Here is a 20,658-nt window from a genome sequence, read left to right on the forward strand (position 1 = left end):
CCGAACCAGCTTATTGTGGTACCTGCGGCTACTAGGGACTTGGAGGACTCCAAGTTGCTAGATGTTGTCAGGGCCCTGAAATTATAGTTTCCAGGACGGCTGGAGTCAGGAAAACTGACTTGCTGTTATCCTGTATGCACCCAACAAACTGGGTGCTCTTGCTTCTAAGCAGACGATTGCTAGTTGGATGTGTAGTACAATTCAGCTTGCACATTCTGTGGCAGGCCTGCCACAGCCAAAATATGTAAATGCCCATTCCACAAGGAAGGTGGGCTCATCTTGGGCGGCTGCCCGAGGGGTCTCGGCTTTACAACTTTGCCGAGCTGATACTTGGTCAGGGGCACACCCTGACTGAGGAGGACCTGGAGTTCTCTCATTCGGTGCTGCAGAGTCATCCGCACTCTCCCGCCCGTTTGGGAGCTTTGGTATAATCCCCATGGTCCTGACGGAGTCCCCAGCATCCACTTAGGACGTCAGAGAAAATAAGAATTTACTTACCGATAATTCTATTTCTCGTAGTCCGTAGTGGATGCTGGGCGCCCATCCCAAGTGCGGATTGTCTGCAATACTTGTACATAGTTATTGTTACAAAAATCGGGTTATTATTGTTGTGAGCCATCTTTTCAGAGGCTCCGCTGTTATCATGCTGTTAACTGGGTTCAGATCACAGGTTGTACAGTGTGATTGGTGTGGCTGGTATGAGTCTTACCCGGGATTCAAAATCCTTCCTTATTGTGTACGCTCGTCTGGGCACAGTATCCTAACTGAGGCTTGGAGGAGGGTCATAGGGGGAGGAGCCAGTGCACACCACCTGATCCTAAAGCTTTTACTTTTGTGCCCTGTCTCCTGCGGAGCCGCTAATCCCCATGGTCCTGACGGAGTCCCCAGCATCCACTACGGACTACGAGAAATAGAATTATCGGTAAGTAAATTCTTATTTTTTTTGTATAGTCTAGTTGCAGTTCAGCTTGAGATAGGAGAAAGTCATCAAGTAGGCTTTTAGCTTGAGTATAGACTATAAAGTAGATATGTGCGGGTTCGGATTTACCTGGATTTACCCGGATCTCAAAACGGCATTTTATTGGCTATCGGATGTCACGTGTTTTGGTTAGCCAATAAGAAAAATCCGGATAAATCCGAACTCACGTAAATTCTGGCGTTAAGTACCAAGTAAATCTGAACCTGCATACCTCTACTAAAAAGTTACTCGTAGAAGAGTCAGACACATATTCTGAGAAACGTGTACGTACTCCTTAAGAGTTTTATTACGATTGGCTATAATGTTGCCGTGCATTACAGTCTTAGAGGCTTCCCAAAACAAAATTGGGTCTCCCTAAAATTCAATATTATTGTCGACGTAGTCTGACCAGTGATTTTTGAGGTAAGACTTAATGGGGGAGATTCAAATGTGTGAAAAGTCAGTTGGAGTCTGTTTTTTTCCTGTCTATTAGATAGGAGAAAACAGACACCCAACCCACTTTTCAAACATTTGAATTCCACCCAAAGTCTTCAGAATGAAATAAGTATAAAGAGAATCTCCAAGTTTTATGTAGGGGCCCAATCGGTGATTGACGTACAGATAAGGTAATGGGCCAACGATCAGAAATGACTAGATGACTTATATCAGCTGAAGATACCATCTGAACTAAGGTTTCAGATACCAATAAGTAGTGTATGCGTGAAAACGAGTGATGGACTCCTGAATAAAAGGTAAAGGATTTATCAGATGGATGAAATAGCCTCCATACATCAGCCAGCTGATTTTGTATCATAAAATTGTTTAAAATAGCCCAAGTTTGGGAGGAAGGGTTGGATGGGACAGGGGATTTATCCAAGACTGGGTCCTTGATAGTATTAAGGTCACCTCCTAGTATACTGTAACTGGGAAGGTAGCACGTTGATCTAACAGTTGGGAGATATTGCTAAGAAAGTCTGATACTTGGTTATTAGGGGCATATACGTCATTTGAAGAAGTTTAATTATTTTTCATTTGAAACCATGGCCCTCATTCCGAGTCGATCGGTCGCAAGGCGAATTTAGCAGAGTTACACACGCTAAGCCTACGCCTACTGGGAGTGTATCTTAGCTTCTTAAAATTGCGACCGATGTAATCGCAATATTGCGATTACAAACTACTTTGCAGTTTCTGAGTAACTTCAACCTTACTCTGCCTGTGCGATCAGTTCAGTGCTTGTCGTTCCTGGTTTGACGTCACAAACACACCCAGCGTTCGCTCAGACACTCCCCCGTTTCTCCAGCCACTCCTGCGTTTTTTCCGGAAACGGTAGCGTTTTCAACCACACGCCCATAAAACGCCGTGTTTCCGCCCAGTAACACCCATTTCCTGTCAATCACATTACGATCGCCGGAGCGATGAAAAAGCCGTGAGTAAAAATACTATCTTCATTGTTAAATTACTTGGCGCAGTCGCAGTGCGAATATTGCGCATGCGTACTAAGCGGATTTTCATTGCGATGCGATGAAAAATACCGAGCGAACGACTCGGAATGAGGGCCCATGTACTAAAATATGCTTCCTTTATGATATGGTTCTCTTAAAAGATAACAGTAATAAAAACAATTTTTCCCCCATATGTTCTGAAACCCCAAAGATTGACGGATTGTCTGCCCAGTGTGTTCTGCTATGTAAACTCAAGCAGTTTTAGAGTAACACATGATATAAATGATGTATAGTGTGATAATGCAGATTGCTGATGTATTAACTATTTGTGTTGTCTTTTTCCTGCTTTATTCTTGCTGCGTTTTCTCACTGCCCTTTTTTTCCCTTCCTCCTGTCCTCACAGTGCTATGGAGTGTGCTCTCTGGGTCTAGAGAAGCTCCCGTATCTCATAACAGCCTACGGCCTGTCGGCTTCTATCTTTTCGTGGCTTGGTCTCAGTTTTCTCCGCCTGCCGCGCCAGGTCCCGATAGCAGGCGGGGCTGTACTGCATGCTTGCATCCTGATTGGTCTGTTTTTCTGGAGTCCGAAACCCAAAGAACAATCGCAGAGTTCTGTGTTGTACCTGGTGGCTGTGCTGTGGGGGATGGGCACCGCCCTGAACAAGACCGGTCTCAGCAGTGAGTATTGGTGATTGGAACACGGTGGGAAAGTGTTTTCTGCTTGTTTTCTATGTTTGCAATTACAGTGCATTCATGGGAAAAACACAGGCCCGTTAAATCAGGTGTGGTTCATAGGGTCGACCACACTTAGGTCAACAGTGTCTTGGTCAACCACTATTGGTCGACAGTAACTAAGTCGACGCCAAAAATAGGTCAACACAAGCATTAGGTCGACATGACAAAAGGTCAACGTTAGTTTTTGTTTTGTTTTTTGTGTCGTTTTCTTCGTAGAGTGCCCGGGAACCCCAATTTGTGCACCTTGTCCCCTCGCATTACTCGCTCCACTACCGCTGCGCTCGGCACAGGTTACCGTTCCCAGTTGTAGTACACGTGGATCGTAAAGTATGAAAAAGATCAAAAAATTAAGCAAATTGTGAAAAACTCCTGTCAACCTTTTGTCATGTCGACCTAGATCATGTCGACCTGGAAACCATGTTGACCTAATGCACGTCGACTAATAGTGGTCCACCTAATGCATGTCGACCTAAGTGTGGTCGACCTGGAGACCGGATACCCGTTAAATCAGTAAATGGCATTTACCCCTTAGACTTGTATTTTTGTATAGACCCTTGCAGTGTTCAAATTTCACATAAGTAAAGGAGAATCCAGCCATGAGAGGCACTTAATGTAGTGGAAGGATGAGTGCGGAATATAAGAGTTTTTGCTAAATAATATGGATGTGGTATCTGGATTGACAGTCAGTAGGTCGACACTATATGGTCAACATGATAAAAAGGGTGACAGGTTCCATTGGTCAACATGACAATGGGTTTAGTATGAAATACCTACAATCAAAATCCTGACGGTCGAAATCCCCGACAAAAATTGACCAACAGTCAAAATCCCGACAAGGGCCCTCATTCCGAGTTGTTCACTCGCTAGCTGCTTTTAGCAGCATTGCACACAACACACTAGGCCGCCGCCCTCTGGGAGTGTATCTTAGCTTAGCAGAAGTGCGAACGAAAGATTAGCAGAATTGCTACTAAATAATTCTTTGCAGTTTCTGAGTAGCTCCAGACCTACTCCTAGATTGCGATCAGCTCGGTCCGTTTAGTTCCTGGTTTGACGTCACAAACACGCCCCTGCGTTCAGCCAGCCACTCCCCCGTTTCTCCAGACACTCCCGCGTTTTTTCCCTGACACGCCTGCGTTTTTTAGCACACTCCCGGAAAACGCTCAGTTACCACCCAGAAACGCCCCTTTTCTGTCAATCATTCACCGATCAGCAGTGCGACTGAAAATCGTTGTTCGAACACCAGCAAATCTACTAAGTTTTGTGTTAAATAACTTAGCGCATGCGCTCTGCGTACCATGCGCAGTTAGCAACAAATTGCAGCATAGCAAAAATCGTCAATGAGCGAACAACTCGGAATGACCCCCAAGGTCAAAATTCCGACATTTAAAATACCGAAAAGGTCAAAATACCGACATTTAAAATGTCAACAGGTCAAACAGTCAACGCAAGTTTTTCATTGTTTTTTTAAAATGTGTTTGTTGCCATAGGTTGACATTGACACTGAAAAACTCATGTCGACTTCTTGAATTGTCTGTATTTTAAATGTTGGTAACTCTTTCTGCACATGTTCTATCTGCCTCCCCTACAGTGCACTTGGGGGGTCATTCCGAGTTGTTCGCTCGGTAAAAATCTTCGCATCGCAGCGATTTTCCACTTAATGCGCATGCGCAATGTCCGCACTGCGACTGCGCCAAGTAAATTTGATATGCACTTAGGTTTTTTACTCACGGCATTTTCATCGTTCTGGCGATCGTAATGTGATTGACAGGAAATGGGTGACACTGGGCGGAAACAGGCCGTTTTATGGGCGTGTGGGAAAAAACGCTACCGTTTCCGGAAAAAACGCAGGAGTGGCCGGAGAAACGGGGGAGTGTCTGGGCGAACGCTGGGTGTGTTTGTGACGTCAAACCGGGAGCGACAAGCAGTGAAATGATCGCAGATGCCGAGTAAGTCTGGAGCTACTCAGAAACTGCTACGAGGTGTGTAATCGCAATATTGCGAATACATCGTTCGCAATTTTACGATGCTAAGATTCACTCCCAGTAGGCGGCGGCTTAGCATGAGCAAATCTGCTAAAATCCACTTGCGAGCGATCAACTTGGAATTACCCCCATGGTTTTGCCCAACTGCTAACAAAATTCCTGCTGCGATCAACTTGGAATTACCCCCCATGGTCTTGCCCAATTGCTAACTTTTTTGGTTTGCTAACAACTCTGAATACTGTATTTATTGTTGCACATTTATTGTTGTACTGTTTCTCTTTTGGTAACAGATTTGTGTGTAGTCACAAACACATAATAGTTTCTGCAGCTGTGAGATATAGAAAAACTCTCAGTGATATATTACATATTTATACTATGGTTTAATATCAGCGCCTGATTTGAGTTTGTTTTGTGTATTCATAACATTGGGCCTAATTCAGATCTAATCGCAGCGACAAATTTGTTAGCAGTTGGAAAAAACCATGGTGGTCATTCCGAGTTGTTCGCTCTTTGCCGATTTTCGCTATGCTGCGATATGCTGCTAAATGCGCATGCGCATGGTACGCAGAGCGCATGCGCTAAGTTATTTAACTAAAAACTTAGCAGTTTTGCTGGTGTTCGTACAACGCTTTTCAGTCGCACTGCTGATCGGTAAATGATTGACAGGAAAGGGGCGTTTCTGGGAGGTAACTGAGCGTTTTCTGGCAGTGTGCTAAAAAACGCAGGCATGTCAGGGAAAAACGCGGGAGTGTCTAGAGAAATGGGGGAGTGGCTGGCCGAACGCAAGGCGTGTTTGTGACGTCAAACCAGGAACTAAACGGACTGAGCTGATCGCAATCTGTGAGTAGGTCTGGAGCTACTCAGAAACTGCAAAGAATTATTTAATAGCAGTTCTGCTAATCTTTCGTTCGCTATTCTGCTAAACCAAGATACACTCCCAGAGGGCGGCGGACTAGCGTGTGCAATGCTGCTAAAAGCAGCCTGCGAGCGAACAACTCGGAATGAGGGCCCATGTGCACTGCAGGGGAGCAGATATAACATGTGCATAGAGAGTTAGATTTGGGTGTGGTGTGTTCAAACTGAAATCCAAATTGCAGTGTAAAAATAAAGCAGCCAGTATTTAGTTACTCTGCACAGAAACAATATAACCCACCCAAATCTAACTCTCTCTGCACATGTTATATCTGCCCCGCCTGCAGTGCACATGAGGGGTCATTCCAACCCGATCGCACGCTGCACTTCTTCGCAGCGGTGTGATCGGGTCAGAACTGCGCATGCGCGGCATGCGCATTGTGCACGCACGTCATTGCCCGGCGACGGCTGTCGCCAGGCAGCGACGCTGGGAACGAGGAAAGTGGTCGCAGCGGTGACCGCAAGAAGATTGACAGGAGGAAGGCGCGTCAGGGCGTCAACTGACTGTTTCCCGGGAGTGGTCCAGCGAATGCAGGCGTGTCCAGGCGGTTTGAGGGCAGATGTCTGACGTCAAATCCGGGACCTGCATCGCTGGATCCGTCGCAAATGGTAAGTAGGTCTAGGGCTGGTCTTGTTTTGCTAGAAACTTTTTTTTAGCATAGCAGGGCTGCACAAGCGTTCGCAACCCTGCTGTGCTAAAATACACTCCCCATAGGCGGCGTCAGGTTGATCGCACGAGCAGCAAAATGTTGCTACGTGCGATCAACTCGGAATCACCCCCATGGTTTTGCCCAACTGCTAACAAATTTGCTGCTGCGATCAGATCTGAATTACCCCCATTGTCTCAAAGTATTTCCCCATTGGGCAGCTCTGGTTTTACCGTCATGCCCTAACATTATGTTTATATGCGGTAAGATTTGGAGAAACAGTGAACGATGGTGCATAAGGGAGGTAATTAAAGTAGATGAATTATCCTTGTGTTGGCCCCGCACTGACCATTTGTTTGTGCTAACAGGAATGTGGTTTTTTTTTGAGTATTACTTGGCGCTTCAATTGACACGGTGGCAGCCTCTTTACTTCACGATTGGACTTATCCTAATTTAGTCCAATAGATTCTAGTGAAAAAGTGTAAAGGTTGTGAAGAAGATGGCGCTACTGTGTCTGTGAGGAAAAAGATTATGGAAGAAGAGACCCAAGGTATACTTATCTCTATTACTGAGGGTCTTTTTTCCGGATGTAGTCTCTTCTCTGGATATTTGGATATGCTCAGAGATACATGAAGGAAATGATAAAAAAGAAAGAAAACGTGTAGGAATGTTTCAAATGGCGATGTATGTTACAGTGACAATTAAACACTATTCGAGTGCATGATTAAATTCTGAAGACCGTATCTGATGATATCTTGTGGTTATGAGGGCTGTATAATGATGCTGGCTAATCATATGCGTACCTCACTTACACAGTGAGAAGCACATTGGAGCACATCAAGATATCTTTACATAACAAATTCCTTTTTTCATACAGGAAATGTAGGTATGGTATCTGGCCACAGCGTACCTCACTTACACAGTGAGAAGAGAATTAGTGCCACGTAGCAGTTTCTTTATCATATTAGTAGGAACAGCTCGGAGCACATTCCGTTTTTCCTATGAACACTATGCATATGATGTCTAACCACAGCGTACCTCACTTACTCAGTAAGAGGGGGGTTGGTGCATATAATGGTTTCTTTATCACATGCAATAAGGCGTACCATTACTCACGGTGAAAAAGATGGGGATCCTCATTTCATGGTATCTTTACATCAACCACACTGGTATCACGATGTATAGCCAGAAAAATGTATTGTACAAAACACAGTATAAAAGGTTAAAAATAAACATAAAATTCCAGCATTGAGCAGGGGAGATGTGCAGATCTGATATGGAGACCCTGGATTTGAAGAGCAAAGTTCCGGTTCTATGCTCTGGGTCGAATTTCTAGATAAATATAAGATGGGGTCTTACCTTCTCAGAGGTGCACATAAAATCCATCTGGACCAAGGCCTCCTGATCCAACGCGTTTCGAGTAAAGAACTCTTTTTCAAGGCATTGTTTGTGCTAACAGTTTATTGATCACTTGTTTCTCCCTCCCAGTTATTATAGGCATGTTTTATGAGGACAAAGAACGTCAAGACTTTGTTTTTACCATATACCATTGGATGCAAGCAATCGCTATATTTATTGTATATCTATGGTCTGGATTGCACATGATGGTAAGAAAATGCCACAAATAAATACTCATTGTGTAACTACATTAAACCACTTCCTTCCTTCATGATTGATAAGCCCATCTTCCTATTTATTTCCTTGTAGGCCAAACTGGGGATCATGCTGGCCTCTGCTCTGATCTCTGTCCTCTCCTATCTATGGATGGAGCACAAGATCAGCTGCAAGGTGCCGCCCCGCGTTCCCAAGATCCCAGCACCGCGCCACAAGGTGAAAGGTTACCGCTACCTGGAAGAAGACAACTCTGATGAGTCTGACTCTGAAGGAGATGAAAGTGATAAAGAAGAAAGTGAGAAATCAGGAAGCGAGGAGGAAGATAATGAGAGAGAGCTGCCGGTCCGGGAGCGGAGGCGGCTCAAGCAGCATATGGTCTATGAGCAGGCAGTGGAGGAGGAGTGATGTAGGCTGACCTGGCCACACAGTCTGTATAGTCTCCTCCTTCCATCAGTTCCGTGGCTACAATTCGTTGTATTTTACACCTGTGGTCTCAGCTTTGCTCTTGTACAGTCCAGGTTTTGTGACCAATCGTCAGCACATCAGGGTTTATTTGTAACTCAGTCATTTGCTGACTGTTTGCTGAAACCTGCACTTGAGATTAGGCATAGTAAACATGGGCCCAGACACTGCACTGCATATACCTATTCCTCTGAAGACCCCTAACACAGCTGCCTGAGCTCTATGTGGTGAATAAAGCTACCTATGAAGTCAGTGCTTTTGTACATATAAGGGATTATAGCAATAAAACCACTAGTCTCTAACTGTATAAATTAATTTTCATTAGAAATAGAACCGTCACCACTGACTGTTATATAGTGTGCATGAAGGCTTTTCTAGTTTATATACATGGTTATAGTCTTTCCTGCATAAAACAAACCAAAAAATAAAACAGCTGTCAAACTAGCTGTTCACCATAAACTCCAATGGATCAGTGCCCCTAGTGGTCAATCATCCAAAGGATCAGTGCCCCTAGTGGTCAATCATCCAAAGGAACAGTGCCTCTAGTGGTCAATCATCCAATCGAACAGTGGCCCTAGTGGTCAATCATCCAAAGGAACAGTGCCTCTAGTGGTCAATCATCCAATCGAACAGTGGCCCTAGTGGTTAATCATCCAAAGGAACAGTGCCTCTAGTGGTCAATCATCCAATCGAACAGTGGCCCTAGTGGTCAATCATCCAAAGGAACAGTGCTCCTAGTGGTCAATCATCCAAAAGAACAGTGCCCCTAGTGGTTAATCATCCAAAGGAACAGTGCCCCTAGTGGTCAATCATCCAAAATAACAGTGCCCCTAGTGGTCAATCATCCAATGGAACAGTGCCTCTAGTGGTCAATCATCCAAAAGAACACTGTCCGTAGTGGTCAATCATCCAAAGGAACAGTGCCCCTAGTGGTCAATCATCCAAAGGAACAGTGCCTCTAGTGGTCAATCATCCAAAATAACAGTGCCCCTAGTGGTCAATCATCCAAAGGAACAGTGCCTCTAGTGGTCAATCATCCAAAATAACAGTGCCCCTAGTGGTCAATCATCCAAAGGAACAGTGCCTCTAGTGGTCAATCATCCAAAATAACAGTGCCCCTAGTGGTCAATCATCCAATCGAACAGTGGCCCTAGTGGTCAATCATCCAAAGGAACAGTGCCTCTAGTGGTCAATCATCCAATCGAACAGTGGCCCTAGTGGTTAATCATCCAAAGGAACAGTGCCTCTAGTGGTCAATCATCCAATCGAACAGTGGCCCTAGTGGTTAATCATCCAAAGGAACAGTGCCTCTAGTGGTCAATCATCCAATCGAACAGTGGCCCTAGTGGTCAATCATCCAAAGGAACAGTGCCTCTAGTGGTCAATCATCCAAAAGAACACTGTCCCTAGTGGTCAATCATCCAAAGGAACAGTGCCCCTAGTGGTCAATCATCCAAAGGAACAGTGCCTCTAGTGGTCAATCATCCAAAATAACAGTGCCCCTAGTGGTCAATCATCCAAAGGAACAGTGCCTCTAGTGGTCAATCATCCAAAATAACAGTGCCCCTAGTGGTCAATCATCCAAAGGAACAGTGCCTCTAGTGGTCAGTCATCCAAAATAACAGTGCCCCTAGTGGTCAATCATCCAAAGGAACAGTGCCTCTAGTGGTCAGTCATCCAAAATAACAGTGCCCCTAGTGGTCAATCATCCAAAGGAACAGTGCCTCTAGTGGTCAATCATCCAAAGGAACAGTGCCTCTAGTGGTCAATCAATAGACTTTGCAGCTCTTTGCAATTTAATAACAAAACGTCTTTTAGGCCTGTGTAGTAAGAACAGCTTGTCAAATCATATTGTTATTTTAAAAAAAAGATAATATTTCAGAATAATTCAGCTTCTGGATAAGTTGCCTACAATTTATAGTCCACTATGAAGACCCTCATTGTGTTGTTAAAGATGCAAGAAAAGTAAATTAGGTCAACAGAAGACAATGGCAACGTTGCCCCTGTAACAGAGCGGCCTTAGGGGCAAATTCAGACCTGATCGCTTCTGTGTGTTTTCGCACAGCGGGCGACCAGGTCTGTAATGCGCATGCATATGCACCACAATGCACCGGCGCGTCGGATGGTGCGAAAAAAGCGATCGCAAGGTGACTGACAGGAGGCTGCCGGTTGTGGGTGGCAACTGTCCGTTTTGTAGCAGCGTCTGTGAAAACGCAGGAGGGACCAGGTGTTTGGAGGGAGGGTTTCTGACATCAATTCCGGCCCCGATCATCGCAGCGGCTGAGTAAGTCCTGGCCTGTGCAGAGACTGTACAAACTCATGTTTGTGCAGCTCTCCAACAAATGTGATTGCCGGGTTGGTGACGCTGCTAGTGACGCGGCAGGGGCGGCGCTGGGAGATCACATGATCTCCCAGCGCCGCCCTCCCATACACTGTGAACGGGAGCCGTGTCGCCTCGACATGGCTCCCGCTCACACTACACAGCTTACCGGGTTGAACACGTGATCAACCCGGAAAGCTACCCGGGTAGGATTCCCGGATCACTTGATCCGGGAATTTGCAGGGGGACCCTTTTCCACCAGGAAAAAACACGGGTAAATGCACGCCCCCGCGCATTTACCTGTGTTTTAAAAGCTAGTGGTAAAGGGGTATTAGTTACAGGCACTATATAAATCTTACAAAAAAAACGGCTCTGCAGACTTCAGTAATCTTGCTCATTTTTATTTGGAGAAAGAATGATCTCACATGCTGGAAAAACCCGGCAGTGGCGTTTAATAACTAGAATTGCCATATAACATGTGTAAGTACATATTTAAAGTCTGGCTTTACAATCAGAAGTCCCTGGCTAACCTGTTTTGCTGGTTAGATGTCTTCAGAGGGAGGGTAACCCTAACCTAAGTCACACAAACTATCTTGCAAGAAAACGAGCATATAGGGGGTAATTCAGACCTGATCTAAGGGTGCGTTTTTTGCATCCCTGCGATCAGGTAGTCGCCACCTACAGGGGAGGTTATTGGATGTGTGCAGGTGTGCGATCGCATGGGAACAAACAGCAGTTTGTGCAGTGTCTGCTCAGCCCAGGACTTACTCAGCCGCTGCGATGATCGGGGCCGGAGCTGACGTTAGAAATCCTCCCACAAAACACCTGGTCCCTCCTGCGTTTTTCCGGACACTCCCTAGAAACGGTCAGTTGCCACCCACTAACACCCTTTTCTTCTCAATCTCCATGCGATTGCCAATGCGTTCGTAATTTTCGCACCATCCCGTCGCTGACCGGCGATCCCCGTTGCTGCAGTCCATCATGTCTGCGCATTGTGGAGCATACGCATGCGCAGTTCACACTTGCTCGCATGTGAGAAAACGCACATCAGCGATCAGGGCTGAATCGGGGGTGTGGTGTGCTTGACCGGCAGTCAGTATACCGACGCCGGGATCTCTGAACCACAAATGTTAACAAGTATGGGAACAGTGGGGGCTGGACAAACAGCAAACACAAAGGGGGATATGTATCAACCCTGGGAAAGAGCGATGTATTAAAGATGTTGCCCAATACAACTAATCTGCATCTGAAGGTCCATACACACGGTGAGATTCGGGCTGTCCCCGATTCTCACTATGCGACATGGAATGTGGTTGGTATTGCAAGCAAAGATGACTGTGCTTGTGATATCGATTTTGGCTAAGTGACAATTTTGACTATCTTTTACACAAGTAAAAACAGTCTGTTTTTGCTTGCGATGCCAAAGCCGCGGGAGAGCGCATCGGTATTGCAGCTGTGTACACACAGTGCAATGTGCACTAACTTTCCTTACGATTTTGACTATATAGTTAAGTGCATATCGCACCGTGTGTACACAGCTTAACTGTCTTATATCTAGCACAGTCACAGGAAGGACAGAATCTGATTGGATGCTTTGGGCATAATAGTTCTATGTAAAACATCTCTGTGCGTCATGGCAGCTAGCAGATAGGAAATCAGACAGGGCTATTTATGTACAGTACTCACAGTGCAAAACTGACCTTAAATCCCCAATAATGAGCAATAAGCCTTTATCTGTCTGCAGGGTCAGACTGGCCCACAGGGGAACAGGGGAATTATATATTAGTTTATTATATATTTACCAAGGGGAACAGAACATGCACTCTGTAATGGTTAGCCAAACCTCTGTGGTGGCTGGCCACGCCCCAGTGGAGCCTGGCCACACCCTTAAGCATGGGCCCCTACAACAGCATCCCCCCATGCCCCAGTCCGACACTGTCTGTCTGTGTCCAGCTGACCATGTATGTCTGGTTACTATGGGTACAGTACCTTTTGATTGAGATGTATGAAATATGATAGTATCACTTTTCCATGTATGTTTAGATGTCTTATGAAGTGTTCCGTGCCCAGTTATACTATAATGAAGCCTTCCTTGAAAAATAACATAGCAACAACAAAATCTTTATTATATTTGTATGTTAGTGAAAAGCTATTGTGTATAGATTGATCGGAATACATGTAATAGCTCTCGGTACGTGTGCTCTTGCTCCTTGGTGTTTAGAGATGGGCAGAAGTAGGGCATGCTGTGAGGTATGTACAGCCTCGGGGCGGCAGATGCCGGCAGGTAACTCACAGCAGGAGCTGACCGTCCTCTAATTCTAGAATATTGTATCTGAATGTGATGGTTTATAGCAGGGTTTTTTTTATGTTAATGTAGCATGGAACAATATAAGTGTTTTTATAGTTTATTGTTTTCATGTATTTTATTTTTTCCTCCATTTTGTACCTATTCTGTCTTGGAAAAATATATACTATGCCTGTATATTTGTTACAACCCTCTCTTTGTGCCTTTCCATTCTGACTTCCTGGTAAGAAAAGAACCAATCAGCAGAAGGTATTTCCTCTTAGACAAGAAGACAGAGGAAGCAGGAGTGGGATTACAACCTACGTTATTTATTTACTTTGTGCCCACAGGTTCAGTCTCTCAGAGGCAGTCCTCTGACTACATAATGTGCATTAGTCTGCACAGGGCTGGCTCCAGGCCTACTAGCGCCCTGAGCGATAAAATGTAAAAGCGCTTTCCCCCCCCATGCGCGCTTCCGGAAAAGTGGGTGTGGCCTCTGGAAAAGTGGTCGTGGCCTCGTAACCATATCATCAAACTATAAATATATTTTCACACAATTAGCAGCCTTACACATAGCCACAGTAGTGTTCCTTACACACAATGTCTCCAGTATAGTGCCAGATACACATAATGTGCAGTGCCAGATAGACATGACATGCCCCCCAGCAGTGCCAGCTACACGTGACATGCCCCCCAGCAGTGCCAGCTACATAAATGGCCACACAGTGCCAGATATGCACCCACAGTTCAGATACATAAATGCCCCCACAGTGCAGATATGCCCCCCACAGTGCCAGATACATAAATGCCCCCACAGTGCCAGATACATAAATGCCCACACAGTGCCAGATACATAAATGCCCCCACAGTGCCAGATATAAAAATGCCCACACAGTGCCAGATATGCCCCCACAGTGCCAGATACATTAATGCCCCCAGTGCCAGATATGCCCCCACAGTGCCAGATACATTAATTCCCCCAGTGCCAGATATTCCCCCACAGTGCCAGATACATTAATGCCCCCAGTGCCAGATATGCCCCCACAGTGATAGATACATTAATGCCCCCAGTGCCAGATATGCCCCCACAGTGCCAGATACCTTAAACGCTCGCTGAAGACCCGTAAAAGTATCCAGGCTATCGGCCCCTGTCTTCAGTGTGGCCTGGTCCAATGTGTAAATGCTTTTTCAGTAAGATCATATTCTTACCTTTACATACCTCCCAACATGACCCTCTCCAGGAGGGACACAATGCTCTGCTTCTGGACTTTTCTCCTAGTGTATGATTGCTGGCACCTGTGTTGAACAGGTAAATGGATAAGAAAGGTGTTTCAGCACAGGTGATGGCAATCATACATGAAGAGAAAAGTCCAGGAGCAGAGTATTCTGTCCCTCCTGGAGAGGGTCATGTTGGGAGGTTTGCCATTACTTCTCTCACTCATTTCCCGGATGCAATACCCTGGCCCTGACTTGTAAATTTGTTAAATGCTTTTAACTCCAAATAATGACTTCAGGTGGAAATTAGTGCGAGAAGCTGCACGCTCTCATTGTGCAGAGGCGTCTGGGTGGGCTTTGTACGCTGATATAATTCTAAAGCTACGCAATGCTTTCAGAACTGTTATGTTGAATATTTGCCTCCTGATATTATATAATTATATTAATAATTGTGCTTCTAGAAACGTAGCCTTTAACTTCAGGCCAGTGCTTGCTGAAAGGTATGGAAGAGTTTGCTATATATTCAGGCCTGGCCGGTAGCGTCCGCAGCTGTTTACCTGATGTCAGGCTGCACTCCTTGTGCTGGATCTCGTCCACTGGCCACACAATCTGCAGAGTCCCGGAGGCAGTAAGGTCCACGGTGTGGCGCAGACTAAGCTAAGGTCTGACTCTGATCGGCTCTGCGCGCCATGTGCGCTGTGCGGCGCCGCTGACGTCAGACGCCGGAGCCACTGCCGCCGTACAGCGACAGCGCGCACAGCCTGGGTAGTTTACATTTAGTCCGCGGCCCGCCCACAGTACTCCCCCTCGATGACTCATCATCGGTACGGGGCAGCAGGCACACCACAAACAGTCAGCCGCGGCTGTCCACTGCTGTTGTCGCTAGGCAGGCTACCTACTACCACTATTAGCAGGCGGGCGGGCCGGGGCGGGAATGGATTAATCATGGACGGATCGCTGTGTGCTGCAGCCGGTCACAGATGCTCTCCAGGCTCCACTGCTCCAGCCAGGTTCCAATATGGCGGCGCAAGCATGCGGCGCCCATTAAGGGTGGCGCCCTGCGCGGCCGCTCTATTGGAACATGCCTGGAGCCGGCCCTGAGTCTGCATTCAGTTAACATCTTCAATTATGTTAAAGTTTTTTTTGTCATCTGTTGACCATCTATGGTCTGATTCCTGCTACTCGGCCCTAACCAGGGCCCATCTTAATGTATGGATAGGCACACTGGGCAGCTGCCCAGGGCCCAACGATTGTAGGGGCCTTCGAGCAGGGGCGGGTGGATGATGGTCACACACTTAGAGCGGTGAGGCAGCATTCTCTTCCTGCCTCCCAGCCTGCAGCAAGACAGTGAGTGGCTGTCAGCATGTTGATTGGTGGATGGCTGGTGCTATCCACCAATCAGAGTGCTGATAGCCATTTACTGTTTGGAAGCATTTGGAGATATGCCGCAGGACCACATGTGGGGCATATTCTGATTTGTTTCATTTGGTTGTTGATGATTGGGTGTGTAGAGGCCCCAGTGCCTTCTATGCTGCTGAGATGGCCCTGGCCCTAACACTGTATAATGCTCCTCTATTTTCTTGTCGCGGGATGTCAGATTAGCCAGATCTGGCTGTCACCCTGTCAGATACAGCAGCTGCGGGGCAGTCAGTGCTGGCAGCAGATGAATACACAGACTGACATTGGTCATCTGCTGACTGAATTGTAATGCCCAATAAATGGCTTGATTTCAGTATGTGTGCCCTTGATTATGGCTCTTATTTTATTTCTACATTTGTGGTGACATTTGGGCAGTTTGGAAATATTGTGGTGTTTTTGACCTTCAATGTCCACGATACGTATTGTAAACTGACACTGCACAGTGACATTAACTGTGTGTTATTTTCAGGGCCGGTTCTTGCCCTTGTGGCGCCCCGGGCAAAACGTTAGGGACGTGGCTTAATACGGGGCGTGGTCAGTTACGCCCCCATTTGTAGCGCCGCTGAAAAAAAAGAAAAAAAAAGTATACTTACATCCCTGCTCCTGATTCCAGACCTCCGCCGGCGCCGCTCCTCTCCTCGGATGCATAGACACTAGAGGTCAATAATGACCCCTAGCATCTGTGCCACAATGCTGTGCGGTGCGCGATGACGTCATCGTGCACCGCTCAGCAAAGGTCCTCTCCACGAAGGGAAACTAGACGCGTAGCATCTGGTTCTCTTCACAGCGGGGGACCAGCGGGGGGGGGGGGGGGGAGGGGGGGGGCACAGCGGGAGGCACAGTGGCGGATCTTGCCATGGTGCGGCGCCCTCCGGAAGGCGGCGTCCCGGGCAAAAGTCCTGCTTGCCCATGGCAAGATCCGCTACTGGTTATTTTCACAGATTGATATATTATCATGTCCAGGCCACAGCTGCCTCCTTCACGTCTGGGTCTATACCTGTGTTATTCCCTGCCTCCAGAAACAAATGTCACCTTCATAGTAAAAAAAACAATAACTAATAATGAGCTGAATAAAAGTGACATTACATAAGACACATTCACATTGACAAATATATGAGACTTTGGGATAAATTTACTAAGATGGGAGTTCTATTTAAGATGGGATGTTGCCTATAGCAACCAATCAGATTCCAGGTATTATCTTCTAGAAAGTGCTAGATAAATGAGAAGTAGAATCTGATTGGTTGCTATGGGCAACATCCCATCTTAAATAGAACTCCCATCTTAGTAAATGTACCACTTTTTCAGAATGAAACATATTTGTGATTATTTTCTTAATTGTGTGGAAATAATTGTAACTTTATCGACCACTTTAAAATGCTTCTAGTTTTTATTTAGATAAGGGTATGCAAAATATCTTCTATCACAGTGTTTGTGAATGTGAAAACTTATTTTCATACGGTTCCTATATAAAAATATATACACAATTTGGATCTAGTTTGATACAAGGCAAATCTCTCATGGTGTCATTTTGCACAATCTGGCACAATTTTACTGAAATAGGCATTTTTTTATATCATATTAATTGCATTTAAGATGGTCAAACGACTGTTCTGAGTGATTACCGTTCAGTGTATGGACCTTTATGATAATTGTTCACAACGGCTTAAAATGTGTCTGGATCATTTGGTTTGGTTATCAGACATATCCTATCCACCCAACCATTGTTCAGCCAACTCTGGCCAGTGGGGGTCATTCCGAGTTGATCGCTCGCTAGCTACTTTTAGCAGCATTGCACACGCTAGGCCGCCGCCCTCTGGGAGTGTATCTTAGCTTAGTAGAATAGCGAACGAAAGATTAGCAGAATTGCGAATAGAAAATTCTTAGCAGTTTCTGAGTAGCTCCAGACCTACTCACAGATTGCGATCAGCTCAGTCATTTTCGTTCCTGGTTTGACGTCACAAACACGCCCTGCGTTCGGCCAGCCACTCCCCCGTTTCTCCAGACACTCCCGCGTTTTATCCTGGCACGCCTACGTTTTTCCGCACACTTCCAGAAAATGGGCAGTTTCCGCCCAGAAACACCCACTTCCTGTCAATCACACTCTGATCACTTCAACGATGGAAATTCTTCGGTCGGACGTGAGTAAATCTACTAAGTTTCAGCTAAAATACTTAGCGCATGCGCACTGTGTACCATGCGCATTTTCGCCTTAATCGCTCCGTTGCGAAAATCGGCAACGAGCGAACAACTCGGAATGACCCCCAGTGACCGTGAATTTAGATTGGATCTATACATCTTGCATACGTATGAAGGACTTCTGATTATCAGACCATTGCACCTTCCCTTGTCCATGTCAGCTGCACTATCGTGTAAGTGTATGGCAGCTTTACAACATAAAATGCATTTAGAAGTGTAGAGGATTTACGCTCCAGTCATTTCATTTCCGCCTAGGGAAGACTTATGGACACCCCTAGCCACTGTTGGTGCGGAGAGCAGGCACAGATATATGGACCTTCTCAGCCACTATGAATGCAATCTTCTTCTCGTAGTAAGCTGCCTCGTTAATGAACACAGGATAAATAGGTCGTTCTCCACTGTAAGGAATGGTTTTTCCATCAAAGTCCATGAAGGCGGGTTCACCGGGGTGGAGTGGAGAAAAATCCCTATCCTGAGGAGGGAAGAGACGTTACGCTGTTGTGTGGGTCACATTTCTTAAGCAATAAGCGCAATGATCATGTTACAGTAACCTAGATGTGTTGGGGACGATTGTTCTAAATAGACAATAGTAACTTGTGGATTTGGCCATTCTAAACCCTGTTCCACTGCAGCAAACTTTCCCATGTTTCTGGGGCCATGCGGATAGCTGATCCATCAGACCCTGACGATAACTGATAATTGTCAGATACTGTGACGTTCTGTGACACCTGGAAGAAATGCTTTTCACTTGAATTCTGGGTAATGAAAGCAGGAAAGCTGCTGGATGGATGGATTGTATGGGTCTGGGACTCAATGTCGACACACCTTAGGTCGACACCTGAAATAGGTTGCCATGGACAAAAGGTCGACATGGAAAAAGGTTGACATGAGTTTTTCAATGTTTTTTTGGTGTAATTTTCTCCGTAATGTTACCAGGAACCCCAATTAGTGCACCATGTCCCCTCGCATGGCGAATGAAGGCAAGGTGCCTTGCTGCGCTCGGCACAGGTTACCGTGCCCAAATGTAGTCTGCGTGGATCGTAAAGTAAAAAAAAAATTGGGTTTTTAAAAAAACTCACATTGACCCTTTTCACATGTCGACCTCTTGTCTGTGTCGACCTATTTCAGGTGTCGACCTTATTGGTGTTGACCTGGAGTCCGGATACAGGAACATATACACCGTTTATTATTGAAATTTCAGTCCCACTTATCCCAACTTGATATCTACCTGTAGGGAAGGGTGCACATATGCGGATATTTCTCCATCAGGTGACCGAGGAAAGTCTACATGTCCAGCATGCTGATAAACGTCAACTTCAAACGCCGGAATCTCCATTCCTGAGGGACAGAGAATGTGACAGCAGAAAATAACATGCAGGACCATCCAGTCGGCCCTTTTGTCTTGTTGCTGCCCCAATGAACAATACCCATTGCATTAACGCTTCTACGGTTACCCATCCTGCTCTTTTAAAGTTGGTTGCAAGGCCAAATGTTAATAATAATGTCCCTCCGGTATTACTGACTGTGATGATTTACCAGCAAAACATACAAAGAGCCCCCCGTGTTTTTCCCCACTGTTATAATTTCTCACCTTTACCTCTGCGTACCGTAATATAGTTGGACTTACCTACGCCCACTTGCTCACTACACATCCTGCTTTGCCATTTGTCCCATTTCCAATATACTATTTCAGTATTATCATCAGTTATTTCTGCTTATAGTATGTTGTACTTTTGCTTATTCCAGTGGATCACAAATGTTTTTGAATCACGGCGCCCTAGAGTATCAGAATTTTTTTCAAGGCACCCCTAGGCTAAAAGTTTCTTACTGAGAAATTTAGAAAGTGTCTCGGGGCACCCCAGGGTGCCATGGTACACAGTTTGAGAAGCACTGATTAATCTGTTTTGATACTGCCACCTACTGTCCCCTCTTTTTCTCTCTGCAATCTCCCACTGGATGTTACACTAGGGATTTCCATAGGGGAGTTAGCCATTGATCAGGGGCTGGCTGGCAACTTTCAGCCTGGACGGCAAACACAAGCATGTGTCCCTGGCTTTTCTAACAGCAAACCCCGTTGGAAAGATTAGTGTAACAAATATCTTGCAGGAGTGGTTTATCTAGGACACTTAAGACAATCGGATAACAATGGGGTCATAGAATAGTACCAATTCACATTATTCACATTACACCACACAGTAGTACCCCTTATACACTTTATACCACAGCAGAGCCGCTTATACATTACGCCTCGTAGTATAATCTCTTATACAAGTTACGCCACAGAAGAGCCCCTTATACACATTATGCCATGGTAGAGCACCGTATACAAGTTACTAGACAGTGGAGCCCCTTATACACATTATGCCATGGCAGAGGAATGTAGATCGTTGGGTCGATGGTAACTAGGTCAACACGGTCATTATGTCAACATGGAAAAAGGTCGACATGGGTTTGTTTTTTAAATGGTGCC

The 20,658-nt window shown here is 45.7% G+C and overlaps 2 protein-coding genes across 3 annotated transcripts in view; one reads left to right on the forward strand and one right to left on the reverse strand.

The window, feature by feature from the left end:
* Positions 1 to 10,267, forward strand: part of UNC93B1 (unc-93 homolog B1, TLR signaling regulator) — a 146,635-nt gene extending 136,368 nt beyond the window's left edge. For both annotated transcript variants that reach the window (XM_063958394.1, XM_063958393.1), the window contains exons 9-11: positions 2,804 to 3,077; positions 8,164 to 8,282; positions 8,383 to 10,267. In XM_063958394.1, the coding sequence (XP_063814464.1) occupies positions 2,804 to 3,077; positions 8,164 to 8,282; positions 8,383 to 8,694 (705 nt within the window). In that variant the 3' untranslated portion in view covers positions 8,695 to 10,267. The remainder of the gene's footprint in view (positions 1 to 2,803; positions 3,078 to 8,163; positions 8,283 to 8,382) is intronic.
* A 7,120-nt stretch (positions 10,268 to 17,387) lies between these two features.
* Positions 17,388 to 20,658, reverse strand: part of ACY3 (aminoacylase 3) — a 58,646-nt gene continuing 55,375 nt past the window's right edge. Inside the window, exons 6-7 of the mRNA XM_063958404.1 lie at positions 19,417 to 19,526; positions 17,388 to 18,660 (exon numbers count right to left, since the gene is read on the reverse strand). Of these exons, the coding sequence (XP_063814474.1) occupies positions 18,463 to 18,660; positions 19,417 to 19,526 (308 nt within the window). The 3' untranslated portion in view covers positions 17,388 to 18,462. The remainder of the gene's footprint in view (positions 18,661 to 19,416; positions 19,527 to 20,658) is intronic.

Source organism: Pseudophryne corroboree, chromosome 3, assembly GCF_028390025.1.
Source record: "Pseudophryne corroboree isolate aPseCor3 chromosome 3, aPseCor3.hap2, whole genome shotgun sequence".
NCBI classification, from domain to species: domain Eukaryota; kingdom Metazoa; phylum Chordata; class Amphibia; order Anura; family Myobatrachidae; genus Pseudophryne; species Pseudophryne corroboree.